This window comes from Populus alba, chromosome 8, assembly GCF_005239225.2.
Source record: "Populus alba chromosome 8, ASM523922v2, whole genome shotgun sequence".
Lineage (NCBI taxonomy): Eukaryota > Viridiplantae > Streptophyta > Magnoliopsida > Malpighiales > Salicaceae > Populus > Populus alba.
The window spans coordinates 7220724-7240897 of record NC_133291.1 but is presented as its reverse complement, the minus strand read 5'-3'; the positions used below and the strand labels follow the sequence as shown (position 1 = coordinate 7240897).

Sequence of the window (20174 nt, the reverse complement as noted above, 5' to 3'; positions counted from 1 at the left end):
ACATACCTGGTGAAATCATCCTTTTCGATTTCCTATCAAGACTTTCAGGCAAGTCGGTCCTGCAATTCGAGTGCATTTGCAAGCAATGGGGCTCTGTAATTTCCAACCCTTCTCTAGCTAATCGACACGACTCTTTCAAAGGAGCGCCATGATGGCGGCCATCTACTTTCTGTTACAGATTCCACAAAGATATCCACTTTTTCTTAGCAAGTCTTTCTGGAGAACTTCGTTGTTCACCTTTCAAGCAAGACATTGACAGTCTTTGCTCTTCGCAAAGCATCAATGGTTTGGGTTGTTTGCACCCTTCAAGCAAACACAGTTATTTTCCCAGCATGGCAAGGGAGGAGGAGTACAGCAGTAACATCTGTGACCTCGCACCAGGGAAACTTTTAGGCTTCCCAGTAATATTCATTTGATGATCCCCTGCAATTTGATGTCGTGATGGTCTATTGCTTTCTTGGATAGGAGCCTCTCAGAAAGGAATACGAGGTCTTTAAGTTTTGTCAAATTGATGCTGGTCAACAGGTGTTGGGAGGATTACCGTGAGATTTTCACTCCAGGAACCAGCTCTTGGAGAAGGATGGATGCTTCTTTGCCTCTTGAAATCACTTCGACGAACGCCCATGTGATTTTTCATGGCAAATCTACGTGTTAACGGAGCACAGCATTGGTCAATCACGTTCGAGAGAGCCATGCATATATTGGTGTTCGATGTAGAGGGTGAAAACTTTCGGTCCATCTAGGTTCCCGATGGAATTTCCACCGAGGATGGCTCCGTTCACATTTTTCGATATTTGTCGGGTTGGAATGCAATAACGTTCAAAAAATTGATCCAAGTAAATAGTTGCTTGGCTCTGATAGATTATAAAGATCTTCTCATACATAATGAAATGAAACTATGGATATTTTAGGACTGCCAAAATTAGATATGGATCGAAGAGATTATTTACCTTCGATGACAATTGGATACGATTACAAAGGCCATTTCCTGTTCGTTCTATTCATACTGGTGGTATTCTGTTGGTACCATTGCTGGAACTGAGTGAAACTTCATGGGACCTTTATTACGATATGACAGAAAACTTTCAGGGGAGTCGAGGTTTAATGAATTGCCAAGATTCAAGCCTGCAGGTCCTTGTAATGCCAGATTTATTTCTGGTTATTCTGAGAGCCTTGGCATCTTTCAAGGAATTTAGTTTTGAAAAAATAGAGGCTATTGCACTAGATTTTAAATTATTCCACTAGTGAGTTCAGATGCAATATATCTTATTTATTTGCCTCGCTACAGCATTTCTTTCGGATAGTGGAATTTTTTATTTCAATAAAAATGTGATCTGATCCATTGCCTTTCTTTTTTATGATGTAGCTCTCTACGACATGTGAATTGATGGGGATATATCAGATTGTAATGGAAGCCCGTTTTCCATGAACGCACTGGCAATTTTATTAATAATGAGATTAACAGATGCATGAAAAACAGGTAAGAAGGGGTTCGGACTCGAAAGACCGTGTCACCTTCAACACACCAAGCCGCCTAGAAACTAGGTACAAAGAAAGGAGGAAAAAGCAAAGAATCTCCCGGGTATTATAAATTATAACAGGGGCAGGTGAAGCAATGCATCATTTAATCTTCACACAAGTCGGGACAACTTGAGTCAAGTTGTCTGTTCTAAGCGCATCTTTACTATTTCACTATCACAACAAATGATTTTCAATGCATGATAAAGGTTTGGCCATTCAATTCATTTAGGCTTTTGAACAGAAAGGCATTTGAATGACTATTGGACCGTAACTAAGCCCCAACCATAGTGTACATTAATGGGGGGAAGAGCAGGTTTGCCACTGGAAAACGGTCATGGTTAAAGAATTGTTACCTACAGGGCCTTCTCCAGCCATCTTGGCAATCTTAGTGAATCCTTCATCCCAAGTCGAGTGAGGAACACAGAATATAGAAGGTGTAATAAGAATACAAAGAATCCACTATTTAGCACGACCTGTTAAACAAATTGGATAACATTAAGGGCGTTGTACATCAAAAACATTCAGCAGGACAGGTGAGGAAGGTGTAGCATAAATTACCAGAATTCCAAAGAGAGAATATATGAAATTCATTGATGGAACGGTATTAATACCAGCGGCGGCAAATATGAATGTGAGAGAAGCATGGATATTTATGGTGATCTACAAGCAAATGAAAAAACCTTGTAAGTGAACTCCTAATGGTGAGTTAAGGAAAAATTACAGGGTAAAATGTGATTAATTACCAAAGCAAGTATGTTTTCTCTTATTAAGAACGACGATGTTAAGACATACCCCACAGCACCTGTTGCCCGAGCCTGCATTCCAAAGAATGGATGTCAGCAGAAATTTTTGAAATAACAAGAAAATACCATTGCTTCAAACAAGGGTTGTAAAGTCAAAACAAAGGGAGGAGACACTACAATTGTGCACAAGAAAATCGAAAGACCCCAATTCGCTCCCATCCTGAAAATATGCAAAAAGAATAATAATCCAACAAGTTAGCACATGCTGATCCATTTAAATTCGATCGAATAAGCATTTTTACTTGGTTATATCAAGCATTTACAATCACAAGCATAAAAAGGAAGTCAAACAAATATCAGAAAGAAGGAAAAAACACAGAACTCATTAGGATTGTGATTACACACCTCCATAAAGAACCCATCGTGAAACCAACTAAACCATGTGTTAGCTGAAAGAGAGATGCATCAAGCGAGTAAATCATCAGCTATTCTGCTCAAGAAAAGCACGTTTAAATTTTAGGCAAGAAAGTAAGCATTCACAAAGATTTGGCATATGATGCTTGAAATTCTCACTAAATATGAGTTCAAGCACACTTCTACAAATTTATTCACCATCCTGGCAAAAGCAACACGTGCTCTATTTTCACCATTTCTTAAACTTGCGAGAAACAATCCCGCCATAACTAAGTAAAGGGTTAAGAACTCCATCATTAAGATCAAGTTTTACTTCTTCTTTTTTTTCAACTCGCATGTACAGAGCAATTAAAGTTGTCAGTAGCAAATTTTTGCCAGAAACAAGTTCTACGATGTCATGCAATTAATGCATCCAAACGATCATAATAAAAAACAACCGAGAAATTGCCAAAATCCTTTAAGCTCGTCTTCAACACTAATCGAAGTACAGGAAGTTGCTAATCAAAAAGTGCAGAGAGTGCTCACCAGATAGGTTAAGGCTTTTACTGGACCAGACAAAATAAATAAGAGCATAGCTGTTGCCACCTGCCATAATGCAAGATCATTTCAACATAAAGGGAGTAATTATTATAGACCAAATCGAAAAAATTTAGAACTAAGCAAAGTTAATCATGGATGGTTACAAACCATAGTTTTTCTTCCGCCCGCAACACCCCATCTCAACGAAGAGATTACTATCGGCAACGAGAAGAAGCATCCAAAGTAATTCTGCAAAACACCAAACCCTATTATAAAGCAATGACAAGTAATACGGATTGCTTTGCTAGAGAATCATCCTTGATAAAATTTTCTTTCTCTTTTTGCTGTTTCTTTGCAAAATTGTGACTAAAAACTAACAATTATCACAGCCCAGAATTTTTTTGCACTAAAGATTTTAACTCGATGAGCTATTCTACAAACCGGCAATAAACTCAAGCGACCCAGTTGACCAAAAATAATAGTAAAAAACAACAAATGGAAGCAAACAAAGACCCACATAGAAATTGATTAAATGAATCAAAATCAAACCTCAATTGAGAGAGAATTGCTCAAGAAATAAACGAGACCAGTGACAGCAGCAAACATTGAACACTCCACCAATCTCAGTGTGTTCTGGTAAACCACACCGTCTGGGGCCAAGTCCTCGAGTTCTGTTAAAATGGTTGCTGAGTTCCTTTCCTCGTCTTCTTTATTGTTGTCGAAAAACGAAGCTTCAATTCTTGAAACTGTGAAGATTTTGAAGGTGGGTCTTATGGGAGTAACGAGCAATAAAAGAAATGAAGAAGAAGAGAGACGGGTGGATTTTCTGGGGGAGAAGTTGAGGGGACCAGAGAGGGAGTGATGGGGGACAGTTCGGAAAGTATAAGGAAATTGGGGTTTCAGGTTGTGGATATGGAGGATATTCATGATCTTCATGGGACTCCAGGACACACAGCACAGGGACCAGATAGACAGAGCTTGTGCTGATAAATTGATGAGCGGGGGTAGTGATGGCAATGGAATCCACGGCTCAGTTTCTGTGTGTGTGTTATATATCTATATTAAATTAAAAAATATATAAATATCCTAAGTATATTTATACAATATATATATCAGATTATATTTAAGTCGGTTTTTAAATTAAATTTAGCCATGTCTATATATATATATATATATATATATATATATATATTGTCCATGAAATAAGATAATTCAAAAGCCTTTACTCATTTAAATCGTGTGAATTAATATCCATCATATTATTCGAATTAAATTGTAAATCCCGGGAAGAGGGAATTTGGCATGGGCTACAATGACATATCTATTGGGTTTTGGGTCAAACTGTTTCATTTCCGTTAATGGATAAAAGCCTCGTGGGCTATTTAGCCCACATCATTTATGATGGAGTGGGTGATTGATAAAACCTTGGCCCACTATCCTTACTTCTCACTCTACAAGACAGGCCACGCCAGCGAATACTTATTTTTGGATGATCTGGATGGGCTTAACCATTGTTTCAGAAGCCCATGAACTATGGTCACTAAAATTAAATTTTGTATTTTACTTCAAATTCTTTTTTTATATTTTCGAATCACGTATTAATGTTAAAATAATTTTAAAGAAATAAAACATATATTATTTTTAATAAAAGAAATATTTCCAAAAGAAACGCAAAACAATTACCAAAAACGCTAATAGAAGCAAAGAGGATAGCTTGATGGGTCCGGAAACAGATGTGGTAGACAGCAAGGCGTGTAGTTGAAAATTAAGACAAGGTGCTGAATCATGAACTGAGCCCCATTCAAAAGACAAGAAGAAACGTTGCTTGCTGAGGGGGTTAATTTTAGGAAGACCTTATTATATATAGCTGGGCTGCATATAATCATGAAGTGGAAGCACAACAGTATCATTGATAGACAACGACAACATGGACCGGAAATAATAAACAAAAACAATGGAACATCGTCATCGTCGTGATTGGTTGTGAGCATCTTAGCATTTTCATTCAATTGGACAAAATACATTTCTTGTGAACGATTGTTTGTTTATTTGTCCCAATGATGCACTGGGTTCGGGCATGCGTCCTTAACATAATGGCCTCGAGAGAACACGCTTTGTTCTGTACCTGTTTGGGATTTTTTTTAAAAATAAAATCACCACATTAAAATAAAAAATACCAAGGAAATAGGACATTCTAGGAAAAATTGAAGAAATAGTATAGTCCTAGCTTGTCACAATTTAAAAAAATAACATTCATAACTTAAGTTGTCGTGATTTAGAACCATTAAAGGTAAGGAAATTAAACTCTAACCTTCCTTTTTCTTTCCCAATAAAAACAAATACAATATTAAATTAATATCACATTTTCTAATCACAACTTTTTTATATATTATATTTGAAAATCACGATAAATATAAATTATGGTATTTAATAAAAAAAATTAAAACTACATTATTTCACTAAAAAAAATTTCCCGCGAAAACTTGGAATAGCCCCTGTTTATATCTTTGTTTGGGGTTATTTTGTATTTTTTTTTATTTCTATAAATTACAGTAGAAGTTGCACCAAAAAGGATAGATAAGTTGCAAAATATACGTGGCGTTGGTTATTAAAAAATATAGTACAGATAAGACGGGAAGTCTTTTAAAAAAAAGTGCAGATTAGGATACCTGTCTCTCCGTCCGTGTGTTTTCTCGTGCACCGTGCCACTATGAAATGTTTTGTCCGTTTAATTTTAGGATCTTTTATGGGTTGTGAGTGTTGGTCCTTTATCGAAAGTAAAGAAATTTGAATTTCGAAACCCATTCCTTTTTTTCTCATGGAAAGAGATTAGAATCTAAACTGACAAATTTTTATACGTAATTCAATCATTCGCGCACTAAAATTCAAGATGCATATAAATAGGGGTTAATATATTGAATAATTAGTTAATTTTTAATTTTTAATAATTTTATCTGCTATTTGTAATTAAAATGTCTGATGATTTAATACAAAAACCTAAAAAATTAGTAACCAGTAATGTGGTGCTTTGTAGGTTAAGCATAGATGCTAACATGTGATATATGATAAGTCAAGTGACCGGTAATTATGATAGCATTTAGTGTTTGATAAATTATATGACTGGTAACTAATATATATAAAATAAAACTTTTGATGAATATTGTGATTATTTGATGATAAAATTAATAACTTTGTAGAAGAAAAAATAAGTTTATATTTTAGATAGATATAATAAAAATATACATGTTGAAAATGTTAAAAATTAAAAAAAATGTTCACCTATGATTCAAAGAATTCATGATGTATTTATAACTAATAAATCTTTTTTTTTGTGGATATAAAAGGTGTAAGTATAATTTTATATTTATGATGTTTAAATTTTATTTTATTCAAAATAATATATATTTGATTAATATAAAATATTAAAAAATATCTGCAATAAATATTGGGCATAGAACACGTACCCGAGCCCATTTGAATTGTTTTTTAGGCCCGTGTGGAGTGTTTTCAGATCGATTTTATTTCAATACGAATAGATGATGTATGATCCTAGAGAAATGCTAATCTTACCATTTTTTTTTTTTCGAAACACTATCCGAGATGTATTATTTACTGGAACAGTAAAAGTGGTCTAAGAATCCTGCTTCATTGAATGGAATGTTGGTCAGTCGTTTCAAGAGGCTATCGAAAGTAAAATTAGTAGTGTCTGCGAAAAACACGCTGGCTTGACCCATCAATTATATAATCAATACAACTCTACGAGGAAAAAAATATTTTTCTAGGAGCTTGTTTGTAAAATAACGACTCTTCCAAGCAACCCATTTTAAAATTCGATTCAATACTTTTTGAATCCCAATAACTCTCTAAGATATTTTTATTCATCTATAAAACACAAAAACAACCTTTAATTTTTTTTTTTTTTAATTAATGTGGGTTTTTAAACTGGTCCTTATATCTCTAATCATGTCAATTCAATCCCTCTAAGAAAATCAAATAACTTGCCCATGGTATATTTTGATGTCAGAAATACATCCGGATAGAATAAGTAGCTCATATGTCTTTTAATTATGTTTCGTGTCCAATTAGTCCTTGTAACTATAACTATACCAATTATGTCACTGATTCTGGTTAAAATATCAAAAGAAATGTAGTTTGTATGAAAATTAAACTCACAAGTTACATGCAATCCATTTTAAAAATTTTAATTAATTTAAATGACATACAAATTCAATTAAATATTTTTATAAAAAAATGCCTCGCGATATTTTAGAAACATGAGATCAAAAGTATCATCATGATTTAAGGTTTATTTTAAACATGTTTGTTTGCTGTGTATTAACTAAATATACAAAAAAAGAACAGATTTTGTACCTGTCTCGCATTTTCAAGCTATCGATACAGGAATCGTCTGGTTTGAAAACTAAACTCATAGGTAAAACACTATTAACACGTGTAAATCTCTTAATTTACATGGTATGTCATGATAGAAGGACTACTGAGATCCAAACAAACTAAAAACAAAGCAATTATCGAATACATCATTTAAATCCCAAGAACACATGAGCCGCTTAGCCTATTCGAATTAAAGAGCATTCTCAAAAAAATTTAATTGAATTTGTATGTCATTTAAATTAAGTTAAAAAATATTATTAACACGTGTAAATTTCTTAATTTAGTATGATCTCCTCCCTTTCATGCATGACAACGTGAAAATAAAAACAATTTTAAATTATTATTACTGGATCCCACTAAAACAATAACCAATATATCATATAACCATTTCAAATATTTTAATTCTGAACGATATAATTTAATTAATCAAACTTCAGGTTTGTTTTTTAAAAGTTATTAGTTCAAGTATTATAAAGTCTTGGAGCAACTGAAAGTTTATATAATTATTAATTTTAAAACATGAAAATTAATCAAGGTACACGGAAGCTGACCCGAAAAATCATTAATAATAATAATAATAATAATAAAAAAACAATTTGAAATAATTTGCCACCAGAACTGTGAACAGGTCAGCTCTGTGAACAGGTCAGCTAATTCAATTCGTTCAGGCTAAAGGGAACCTCGTGGAAGGGAGAACATAAATTCAACTGTGCATGCTTACATGATGTTACTTTGCTTTTCATCGTGGGCCAAAAATCATCGGGGCACGAAAAGTAAGCAAAAAAAAAAAAAAGTATCCCGAGGTTTACCATATTTACATTTCAGTGATTGAATTTTAAATTTCTGCATTCTAGCTTGCTCCCCTTCACCCAATCAACCTGTTAGTACAAGTTCTCAGATTTATTTATTTATTTATTTTATAAACTACAGCATATTATAATTGTAGTTTATCATAGGGTTGAAAGCAAATACATTTTTAAAACAAAATAAAACATAAAAAAAGGATAACAACTTCTCGAGTTTTTCTCGGAACGAACAAAAAGAAGTTCATTTTCAGAAGGAATAAGAAAAAAAATGATATCATTGCAGGTGTTCTCAGCACTCTTATGAAGAGTCACAACCACCACAGCAATTATTTGTTCAAAATATTTATTATATATTATGATTAGTTTTGTCTGTTCAACACAGCTGTAAAAAATCATGCCCAGTCTTAAGTTCTTTAACCTGCAGTTCAGCTCGTAGTTCGAACAGGCATACCTCTTACATAAAATTCAACCATCCTGGGTATAGTTATTAACCAAATACAATAATTTTTTATTATTATTTTGTAACCCAAAGATGAGCAAAAAAACCGAGAAACCGAGAAAAAAATAACCGAAAAAAACCAAATCGAGAAAAAAAACAAATTAAACCGATTAAAATTTTAAAAAAATTGACTGGTTCGGTTCGGTATTGGTTTTAGGCTTATAAAACTGAACCGAACCGGAAAAATAACCGGAAAAAACCGAGCTAAACCGGAAAAACCGAACCAAACCGGTTTTTTCCCTAAAAAACAAAACTGAAACGACCAGTTCGAACCGGTTTCGGTTTTTTTTTTAAAAAAATTCGGTTTGGTTACTTTTTTTGATAAAAACCGAACCGAACCGGATTTGCTCACCCCTACCCTATGGTTACACAAGTTTGATTACATATTCCTTTACATATATGTATTATAATATATAGTTAGGGCTGTAAATGAATCATGTTGTTCAAGAGTCTCCTGCAACTTCGATGGTTAATTAAGGGCTCATTTCAAACTCGTTTTGTTAGAACATAACAAGCTTATACAAGCCTGTTTTTAAAGCTCGCAATATAAATGAGCAGATCTTGAGTTTAGTCAAGCTTGGCTCATTTTAATTTTTTTTTTTTTTTATGGTTGATACCATATTTTTTAACTTAAAATTAATTTTTTATCTTTTATTTATTGTTTGAATGAGCCAGTGTTAATTTTTTTTTAAATAATAATAACATATTATTTTAATAAATTTTCAAATAAAAAACACTTTAAAAAATAATTATTATCGTATTCTTAAACACCCTCTAAAATAAAATAAAATAATAAACAACCCAAATAAGATTTCATAAAATAAAATAATATTTCAATATGTAATAGGAATTATTTTTTTCATGAAATATAATTTAATTAGATATCTAACAGTTAACAGTTATGTGAAGTTAAAAACAATGTAAATATATTTTATTTAAAAATCCATGAAATGCTCTGTTTATAATAAATATTTGTTATGATATTGCAATTGCATGAGATTTTTATAAGTATTTTTAAGTCCAAGTCTAATTTGTTTATAAGTTCAATAAGCAAATTAAACGAGCTGAATTCAAGATGAGCCTGACCCTGACAAATTTTAAGAGTTAAATCTCATGTTTTAAACATGTCATCAACACAAATTATGTTTGAATGTTTCGAAAACTAGATGAGCCGAATTCGAAGGCATCGATGGTTTGCTTGACTCGACTTGTCCACAGCCTTATCCAAACCGAATAATGCAATATTACGCTATTAAGTTACCGAATAATGCATCTAAGGTTATAGCGTCGAGGAATGTGGTTACCACCTCCTCCATCGGGGCTGTGAAATGATTGCGATTGAACTAAACTGTGATTGAATTGTAGGCTACCGTGCTTAGGTTTTGTAAGGAAGTGTTTGGCATTGCGTTTGTAACTGCGTTTCGTCAAATTTTGAAATTTTTTTTTTTTTTTTTGCTAAAATTGAGTTCGGTTTGTACTTTTTGGATCGTTTTGATGTGCTGATGTCAAAAATGATTTTTAAAAAATGAAAAAACATCATTGGCATGCTTTTCGGCACGAAAAGCTATTTGAAAAGCAACCGCTACCACACTACCAAACACGCTCAATTTTTCTGCCGTGTCTGGGATAGACGAGAGGGCATTTCGCACACCAAGATGGGAATTTTTCTACAATCACTTGAAGCCACCGTGACCTCGTTACTAAATTCGAAATACAGCGCTAGCTTTCAATTTAAAATTTGCTAGTTTTCCACAACAATAGTTACTGAAACACGAGTACTTTACTTATAATAACAGAATGTGAAATCAATAAAAAATATTTTCAAAAATATTTTTCAAAACAGACACTAAAAACAAGAGCATCCGCAAAAAGGTGCCCCATTGGTGTTGTGCGACACTTGAAAAGCATCATCATCCCGGTTACTCTCACTCTCCTTCTTTTTTTTTTTGAGACTCTGAGGCCTTGATTGCATCCAGCATGCCTCAAAATAGTATGATCATACACCAATTCAACATCGTAGCCCAAGGATTCAACAGCTCATAGTCTTGTCGGCTGGACACGTGCCCAAGTCCCGTGAGAAAACGACAGTCTTGGAGGTGTCTTTGTAAAAATAGTGTAAAAGGGCGTGGACATATAAAAATCCATGCCTTCTTTTTGTGCCTGTTTAATGGGATACCTTAACCTTGCCTCAACTTTTTTTTTTTTTTTTTTTTTATCTTCTTCGTGAAAATTTTGATGGGTGCCTTCCATAAACCCACTAATGGAATAAAAAGAGAGATGAAACAATTGGTATTTGAGAAAGGAATTCATGTCATTCTGATAAAGCGCCATGACTGGATGATGGATTTATGCCACATGATTTTAGTACTTTTTCTTAGATGTGAGAAATGCTTAATATTTGTCTTTTCCCTTTCATAAGAGTGAGATTTATATACCTGTCTGAATTGTATATCTACTTCTTCTTTTTATAACAAAACGATTAGAAATTAGTGTTGTCAGTGTTAAAAGGATGGAAGTATAATTTAGTCACAATAAAAATAAATAAATTACTCATTATTATAGGATATAAACAATTCCAATTTCCAATATAATAAGAATTGAAACAATTGAGTACCAAGAGAGCACTTTTATTGACGTTCTATTTAGTTATCTCATAAAATTATCTCAAGTGAAAGACGGAATGTTTTCTGTCAAATATGCTTAGGATAGATGTATAATGCGTATATATTTTGGAGTTTAACGTTACAGATACATGCAATCTACTTTCCTTTTTATATATAGAAAAGAAACAGCAAAATTGTAGCAGTGCCAAAGTGCATCTGTGCAGAAGAATTGAAGTGAAAAGAGTGTTAAGACTGTTAGCTCACTGCTTTACTCAATCTGTTGTTGCATTCACTTCCCTACACAATTATGCCTGCAGCCTGCAGGAACCTAGTGGTTTCTTTCATCACTCGTTTTCTTTTCCTCCCTGCCTGGGTACAGTCTGTGGAAAGAAAACGTAAAGGTAACGCCTCCATATCAGTCTATGTATCTATTTCTATTGCATTCTAATGTCATTGTGCCTTGGCTCCTTGAAAAACCACAACTCCCCTCCTTTTCAATCTCCCCTGTCTCCCTCCCTCCCTCTCTAGCTATACCTCTTTTAAGTTCCTTTTTCTGAACACACTCGCTAGTTCTTGACAAGCTAAGAAGACAAATCTTTTGAGCTCTTGCAGTTATTTCCATTTAAAGAGGAGCACTTCATCAAAAGCCATGACAGAAAGAGGCAAAGCAGTGGAGATGTACAACAATGACTTGTTTGATCAAGATTACTGTACTTCATCAGATCTTCCATGCAAGAAACACCCATCATCGTCTTCAGTTGGTATATGTGCTCATTGTCTTAAAGACCGTTTGGTCAATCTAGTGTGTTCAGATTGTGGAGAACAAAGACTCTCTTCTTGCTCTTGCTCGGAGATCTCTTCCAATCGTAATTCAACTGTTGAGGTAGGCAGTGTTGGTCGCATTTCATTTTTGATAGAAAATGAAAATCAGAAAAATGATCAAGTTTTACATTCTAATAGTAGCACTGCTAATCCTAAAAGTTCTAGCGGAGATCAGAAAGGAGATGAACTTAATTTCCTGGTCAAGAGGAACAGTAGTAGCTGCGTTGAGATCAAGCGGAAAAATGGGTTTTGGGGGATTGGGAGGCTGTTCAGTAAGAAAAGAGGAAAGGGTTGTGATAGAAGTAGTGTTGGGGGTCTCGAAGAGAAAAGTGATTTGTGGGTTGTTGATTACATGGGTGTGTCTAGGTGCAGGTCTCTTTGCAGTTTCAGAGGTGGTGGTTTTTTTGGCTCAGAAGATGGTACCTTTTCAGGTGCCAGGAGTTCCATTTCAGCTGCCAGAAGTTCTATTTCAGCTGCCAGGAATTCGGGTGTCAATGGTGGTCTACTTTTTGATCCTGATAGAAAAAGTGGATTCAGTGAAGCAGAGCCAAGAAAAAGCGGCTTTGATGGTGAAAAGAGAGATACTACGAGTACTGCTTTAGAGTCTGAGAGGCTTGATTCTGGTCACGACGGAGCTAATACTAGACGAGTGTTTTCCCTCAAAGAGGGCAATTTTACTACCGTGGATGATTCAGGCTTCATTGACTTGAAGTTTGATTTCCCACCAGAGTCTAGAGCAGATTTATCCGCCGTAAAAATGGTCTCTTTGTCGGACTCAAACTCTGCTCTTGGGAGCATGAGAGACGGTGACGTTGCGGCGCAGGATCAATATGGAGGGCCTTGTGGGAGTCTAATGGGAGATGGGCTTTGCAGTAATGGGAGTTCCTGCAGGATCACAGTCAGTGACCGAGGAATCAAAAGGAGCAGAAAAAGTTTCAAGAGTTGGAGATGGATTTTCCGGCAGCATCCAAGTTCAAACAAGAAAGATTAAGACTTTGTGGTCACACCCCTAGGTTAATTAATTACTAATTAGACCAAATCTTGATTTTTGCTTTTGTATTTCCATGTGCATGTATGATGGATTCTGTAATTATGTTGATCGAGTTAAACAAAAATAGCAAGCAGAAACGAGGAAGATGGCTTTAGAGTTTATACTATAAAATACAAAAGAAAAAAAAAACATTTTAATTAATTTTTTTTTAATTTTATTGTTCAATACTTATTTTATTAAAAAATAACTCTTATAGTATTATTTTGATTTATTTTATATAAAGATTATTTTGATCCTATAATTTAGATAAATTATAGTAAATTTAATATATTAATACGATAAAGGTTGGTAAGATATATTTTTTTAAAAAATATATTATATCAGTATTTTTTATCAAATTATATTTTTAATAAATATCAACGTTATTTTCATATTAATCGGCTCACGTGAAATTAACTGCACATCATTTAATATTTTTACTATAAAATATGTTAATAGCATTTAGATATTTTTGTTAACTTAAAAAAATTACTTGACCTGCCACGTACCGCCAATTATAAAATAGTACGAACAAGGACCGACTCATCGACTGTGCAGTGCTAATTTGGAACAGTCTTCTTATTCTTTGCTTTCAGGCCATTTACCGTTTGAATCTGGTCTTTGTTTTGGGTTTCGACTTTTCGTTCACGGCTTTCGGCCTTTGAGATTTTTATACGAAACCAGTCCATTGGACGAAAACCTATTTAAGTATTGCGATTATAGTTGTTTAATTAAATTTTGTTTATATAAAAATATATTAAAATAATATATATATTTATATTTTTAAAATTTTATTTTTAATATCAACATATCAAAATAATTAAAAAACATAAAAAAACTAATTAAAAGAAAACAAAAACTATTATTTTTGAATTACAATAATAAACATGTATTTAAAGAGTGTTTGACATTGAATTTCATCATGATTTTTGTTTAAATTAATTTTTTAATATATTAATAAAAAATAATTTTTTAAAAAATAATAAAATATTATTTTAACTTGTTAAACATATTCTATCGTTTTGGCGTTCCAATTACAGACCACTTCCAACTTCCAAGTTTAACTCGTTAAAAGTCGTACTTGGTAAACCAACCTTTTGTTTTTAAAAAATAAAGATGGAGAGTTAAATAACATGATTTTAATTTTTTTTTATTTATTTTTTATATTTTACATCTGGCCCAATTGAATATTTGAATTGAGTTAGGCTAAGCTGACCAAGTCATTTTAATTGAACACGAGAGGGATTTAATTTGAAAAACAACTCATTTTCCAGGATTGAAGTTGTGAAGTAAATTTTACAGCGACGAATAAAGCTTAACAATTATCAACTTGTTTAGTGAACCAAATCCATAACGAACTTGTCCAATAAGTAATTAACTTTCATGTGTATATGTATTGAGAATTATTTAGTTTTTAATAATTATGAGTTTAATTTTTTTTTTAAATAACTAAAAATTTATGTAATTATTAATTTTAAAATTAAAAATTAAAATACGTGAAAAACTAACTCTGATATTTATATTTATAAAATAATAATAATCAGGTGCATTGCCACCTGGCGAGTGGCACCGCTTATGTTCAAGCCTCCGTCTCCCGAGTCCTGATCTCCTCCACGGAGAAAAGAAGCAAGCGTAATTCGCCGTGTCCTTTTCTCTTTGTTCTCTTTACTTTGCAAGGAAATTGCATCCAATCCAAAGCTGCACTATTGGCGACAAATTCTGCACATTTTTAAAACTAAATAGGACAAATCAACCGGTTTGACCAAGTATCAGCATCACAGAACCTTGTTCTACTTCTAAGGAAATTGCATCCAATCCAAAGCTGCACTTTTGGCGACAAATTCTGCACATTTTTTAAACTAAATAGGACAAATCAACCGGTTTGACCAAGTATCAGCATCACAGAACCTTGTTCTTGTAGGATTCTTATTACTTGTCTGAATTGCCTGCGCGATTGACTTTTCAGATTAATATCTTCCACATCTCTCTATATATACACGAGAAGATTGAGACTATGGGATAAATAATGCTTTAAGAAATACTCCAAGCCATTACAAAAATGTATGTGACTAGGCCTCTTTCCATGTACAAAAGAAACCCTTCAGCTCTTTCATTACCGCCTCCTGAAGGTCCAAATTCTGGTATATTGATAATTCAAGATGAAGAAGCTGAACCCACCTGCTTTTTTGGCTTGTTCAAGAGCGATCGAGTTGAAGACCTACCTTTCCCTCAGAACAAGAATCTAACAGTTCGCTATACCACAAGTGGAGGTACCGTAGACAACAGACACACAGATACTCATAATAACCGTGTTATCTTCATTCCTGTTCTTAATCAGCCACTGTCTTCCAACCAATACTATGTAATTGAGCGTCGCGGGAGGCATAAAGGGTACGTTTATAGTCACAAACTGCAGTTTCTATCTGTTTTTTTTTTAATATATATTAAGTGAAGATGCAGTTTTAGAAAATCAAATCCTCTGTGTTGGGCGTTTGGACATTACAGCCATGATTTTGCTATTTGAATCTGTACATTAAATTTGGCCTTAATCCAGGGAAGCGCACACAAACGCGACGGAGGAGGACGTTGCAACATGCTGTTTCGGCTGCTGTATCCCCGATATGGAACCAGAGCCTTTCGATCCAAAGGACGCACGCCAGCAATTTGAGATTCGCAAGAGAGGCTGGGGTGGTTATGTAGCTAAATCGGTAGCTCCAGATGGCTTCCCTCCAGGATTCTTAAGGAGAAAAGGTTGGACAATGGTAACCTCAACTGCAAGTGATTTTGAGTTGAATGAAGCGCCAGGCCTTGATAGAAATCTCCGTGACCGCCTTCCAGATTTCCATTTCCCATCATCACAAAGAAGCTCTGCGTCGGTTGTTGTAGGAAAGTGGTACTGTCCTTTCGTGTTTATCAAAGAAGGAAAACTGAAGGACCAGTTGATTGCTTCTAGGTACTATGAGATGACACTGGAGCAGAGATGGGAACAAATTTTTGCATGTGAAAATAGTGTTAGTGAAGGCAACTCTGTAATTGTAGATGCTGTTGTTCAAAGAGAAGTGATTGCTGTTGCTGGTAGAGAAGTCGAGCCTGACGAAAGGAATTTGGTTGGTGGGATCATGTGGTTTAGGAGTTCTGGCAATGTTGGAGGAGAAGCAAGTGTGGGCTTGAGTTTAGAAATTGTGGAAAGAATGAAGTGGGAGCAAGAAAGAGCTGGATGGCTCGGTGGTAATGAGAGTTATGTTACGGTGAAGAGAGTGGAGGAGTTCGGAGGGATTGGTGGCTGGAAGAAACTTGGATGTTACGTGTTGGTTGAGAGGTTTGTATTGAGGAGAATGGATGGAAGCTTGGTGCTAACTTATGACTTCAAGCACACTCATCAAATTAGGAGCAAATGGGAATGATATTAGTACTGTTTATTCTTTTTTTCTTTTCAGTTTTTCCAATTTTACATGTTACAGTTTGTACTATTTCAGCGAAAAAGATGTGTAGGTGAGTGAAAGAGGAATCATACCTGTTTAATTCCAGTTACCATCTCTTTTATTTGATTCATTCTTGTTCGTTTGACCCGGATTTTCTTTTTTGGGGTCACTTGTTGATCTATCTTCCATATCATATTGCCAGAACAAAGGACAAAGAAGTAGATTCAATGGTAAATACCAAGCAATTTCAACTAATCCCCGTATCATTTTGAAGAGTAGTGTAGAACAAATCATCCCATGCCTAATAACAAAAACATGATTTCGGCAGGAGAAGGGAAGGAAGGAAGAGGAAATGGACTAGATCCTCTAGAGAGAATTGAGAATTATTGTTTCAAGGAATGAATCAATTTTTAGTGACTGGGCTGATGTGAAAACAAAATTATCTGCAACATCCAAAAATTGAAGGCCAAAAGACCTTACAAAAAAATAATAAATCAAACAGTGAAAGGAAACTATCCCACAGCTAACTCTGCAGGTTCAATCTTTCACAAATAGCATGTCTAGTTCTGCTGAATGTAAGCTCTTGACAGACACAAAGCTTGCATCAAACCTCATAATAGGTTTAATTGACAATACTAACTCTTCTGTCTCTCTCGATACATACATGATAGATGTCGGAATATGAGGCCAATCTGAGAATGATTGAACAGTCTTTTATGCTTCTTAAAAGTTTTGATTGGTTCATGTAGCTATAAGCATCAGTTTTTTTGTTAACCCGTCATACCTTTTCTGACTTGCATGGAAGATTGCCGTTTTGTTTCAACTCTCCGAATAGAATTTTTGAGCTACTTGATATCCAGAAATTGATGAGCTCGATCATGTCTTCAAATGTTTATGAAAATCTCACGAATCTTCGTGTCTGAAAAGCTTCATCATTTATGTAAGTTAACTAGGGACCAGTTTCTTATTAATCATGTATGCTTCTGGAAGTTTGGATAAACAGACGGTATTGCCCTTATGTGCATGGCTGTGGTAATTAATGGTTGGGGACACGTCAGTCGTTTCACATAGATTGATATATAGAGAGAGATAAAAAAAAAAAGAAGAAACCAGAAACTGAGAAGAGATGAAACCGAAAGAAAGAGAGGAGGAAGGGAAATAAGAAAAGGATCATGAGTGATGGAGAAATTACGTTTTTGAGGTGAGATCGTAATTTGATATGCATGATTTTTGTTTTTGTTGCTCATTACGTTTTTTTTTTTTTAACGTATTAATGTTTCTAAATATTTGAAGTTTATGTTTTTAAGTTTCATTGATTGATGATTAATATGGGTTAATGTTGAAATTAATTGATTTTGAATGATTTTGTTAGGGATAGTAACTTGAGGGTGATTTGTTTATTTGATGTGTTATGGGCAAGAATGGCTAAGAAATTTGGAACAATCTTTGCCAGAAATTCTGGATAAAGTAGTTTCACGGTTGAAGATTATAAAACTTCAGTTTGGTCCTGATATATAAAAAATTACATTTTAATTCTCTATACTTTGACAAATTATAATTTGACCCCTAAAACAACCGTTGAAATTAAAGATAAGATAAAGAATTTTAGCTTGGTCAATATACGCAGAGAAAAGTTTGAGAGGAAATGTATGTGACAAGGCCTCTTTCGATGTATCTAAGAGATCCTTCAGCTCTTTCATCACCGCCTCCCGAGGGTCCAAATTCTGGTGTATTGGTAATCCAGGATGAAGAAGCTGTGCCTACCTTCTGTTGTGGATTGTTCAAGAGTGATCGAGTAAGCTGGGGCCTGCCTTTTCCTCAAAACAAGAACTTGAGGGTTCTGTATACGCAGCAAGCTGGGCAGCAACAAGTCGTTCATATGAACCGTGTTCTTTTCATTCCTGTTCCCAATCAGCCATTATCTTCCAATCAATACTACGTGGTTGAAAGAAAAGGGAAGCATAAAGGGTATGTGTGTGCTCTACCTCCAACTTCACCTTGTTTTGTTTTTCTTTTGCTTTTGTTTTCATATCCTCTATATCTTTGAAATCAATTCAAGATCTCAAACAACATGGAAAGATTGCGTCAGCTGGGAACTTAACATATGAATCACCGCTGCGTTTCTGGATTAAGAAAATGGGTTCAATTGTGCAAACATTTCCTTTTTTTTTTTCTCACTCGTTTTAATTAGCCAATTCTTAATAAATCCACACTCATATTGGCTTTCAGGGAAGCTTACATAAACTCCAAGGAAGAGGATATGAAAACATGCTGTTTCTGCACCCGTATATCTGATTTAAAACCGCAACCTTCGGACCCAAGAAACATTTATCAGCAATTTGAAATTCAACACCGTAAACGGGGAGGTTTTGCTGCTAAATCCGTAGCTTCAGATGGGTTTCCTCCAGATTTCCTGAGGAGAAAGGGCTGGCGAGTGTATACCTCAACTTCAAAGGAGTTCCAGCTAAATGAAGCACCAGGCCTTAACACAGCTCTCCGCGCCCGCCTCCCGGACTTCAACTTCCCAGTATCACAAAAATGTTCCCCTCCTGTAGTAGCGGGGAAGTGGTATTGCCCTTTCATGTTTATCAAGGAAGGGACAGCTCTTAAAGATCAAATGAAACATTCAACCTATTATGAGATGACACTCGAGCAACAATGGGAGCAAATCTTTGCTTGTGAAGATATGTATAATGAAGGCAATACTGTAACTGTGGATGTTGCTGTTGAATGTGAAGTTGTTAAAGTTGGTGGGACAGAAGCTGTGGCGGACCAAAAGGGATGTTGATGATGGGGTGACGTGGTTCAGGAGTTTTAACAGAGTGACACGATCAGAAACAAGTGTGGGACTGAGAATGGAAATTGTGGAGGGAATGAAGTGGGTGCAAGGAGTAGGGGGTGCTAGCGGGGATGAAAGGGAGGTGAGGGTGAAGAGAGAAGAGGTTTTTGATGGCAAGGGGAGGTGGAGGAGATTTGGTTGCTATGTTTTGGTTGAGAGGTTTGCCTTGAAGAGAATGGATGGAAGCTTATTGCTGACCTATGATTTCAGGCATCCTCATCGCATTAGAAGCGGATGGGAATTATAAAATTATATATGCCTCTTTTTTACTTTTTTAATCAATTAGAATTATATATAAATAAAAAAAACTAGGAGCAGATGGTTTTTTTTTAAACAATTTGTGAGCAAGTGGGATTGGTAGAAGGAGGAAATCTGGATGCTGTGTTGGTTGAGGGATTTATGTACTGGCAAGAATGAGAATGTTTTATGTTTTTCCTCTCTTTTGCTGTATTCATATGTTACACGTGGTACCATTTCAGTTTAAAGATGTGTGGTGTTAGCCTACCCCAGTGTCTATGATAACTTGGTTGCAATAGTTTTTTTAAATTATTTTTATTTTACAAA

General features: G+C 34.7%; 3 protein-coding genes and 1 pseudogene across 3 annotated transcripts; 3 read left to right on the top strand and 1 right to left on the bottom strand.

The window, feature by feature from the left end:
• Positions 1-1559: 1559 nt before the first annotated feature.
• On the bottom strand, positions 1560-4252 carry LOC118040024 (uncharacterized). Its single transcript, XM_035046893.2, has 8 exons — positions 3747-4252; positions 3366-3446; positions 3204-3263; positions 2670-2713; positions 2442-2484; positions 2265-2336; positions 2080-2181; positions 1560-1994 (listed from the first exon to the last, which is right to left on the bottom strand). Exons 1-8 carry the CDS (start codon positions 4131-4133, stop codon positions 1875-1877), a joined length of 909 nt encoding a protein of 302 aa, XP_034902784.1. The 5' UTR covers positions 4134-4252; the 3' UTR covers positions 1560-1874.
• Positions 4253-11723: 7471 nt separating this feature from the next.
• Positions 11724-13483, top strand: LOC118040025 (uncharacterized). Its single transcript, XM_035046894.2, has 2 exons — positions 11724-11898; positions 12110-13483. Exon 2 carries the CDS (start codon positions 12147-12149, stop codon positions 13308-13310), a length of 1164 nt encoding a protein of 387 aa, XP_034902785.1. The 5' UTR covers positions 11724-11898; positions 12110-12146; the 3' UTR covers positions 13311-13483.
• Positions 13484-15374: 1891 nt separating this feature from the next.
• Positions 15375-16901, top strand: LOC118040026 (uncharacterized). The gene is made up of 2 exons (XM_035046895.2): positions 15375-15740; positions 15904-16901. The coding sequence occupies exons 1-2, from the start codon at positions 15409-15411 to the stop codon at positions 16751-16753; spliced, it is 1182 nt and encodes a 393-aa protein (XP_034902786.1). The 5' UTR covers positions 15375-15408; the 3' UTR covers positions 16754-16901.
• Positions 16902-18162: 1261 nt separating this feature from the next.
• On the top strand, positions 18163-20114 carry LOC118040027 (uncharacterized; annotated as a pseudogene).
• Positions 20115-20174: the final 60 nt, after the last annotated feature.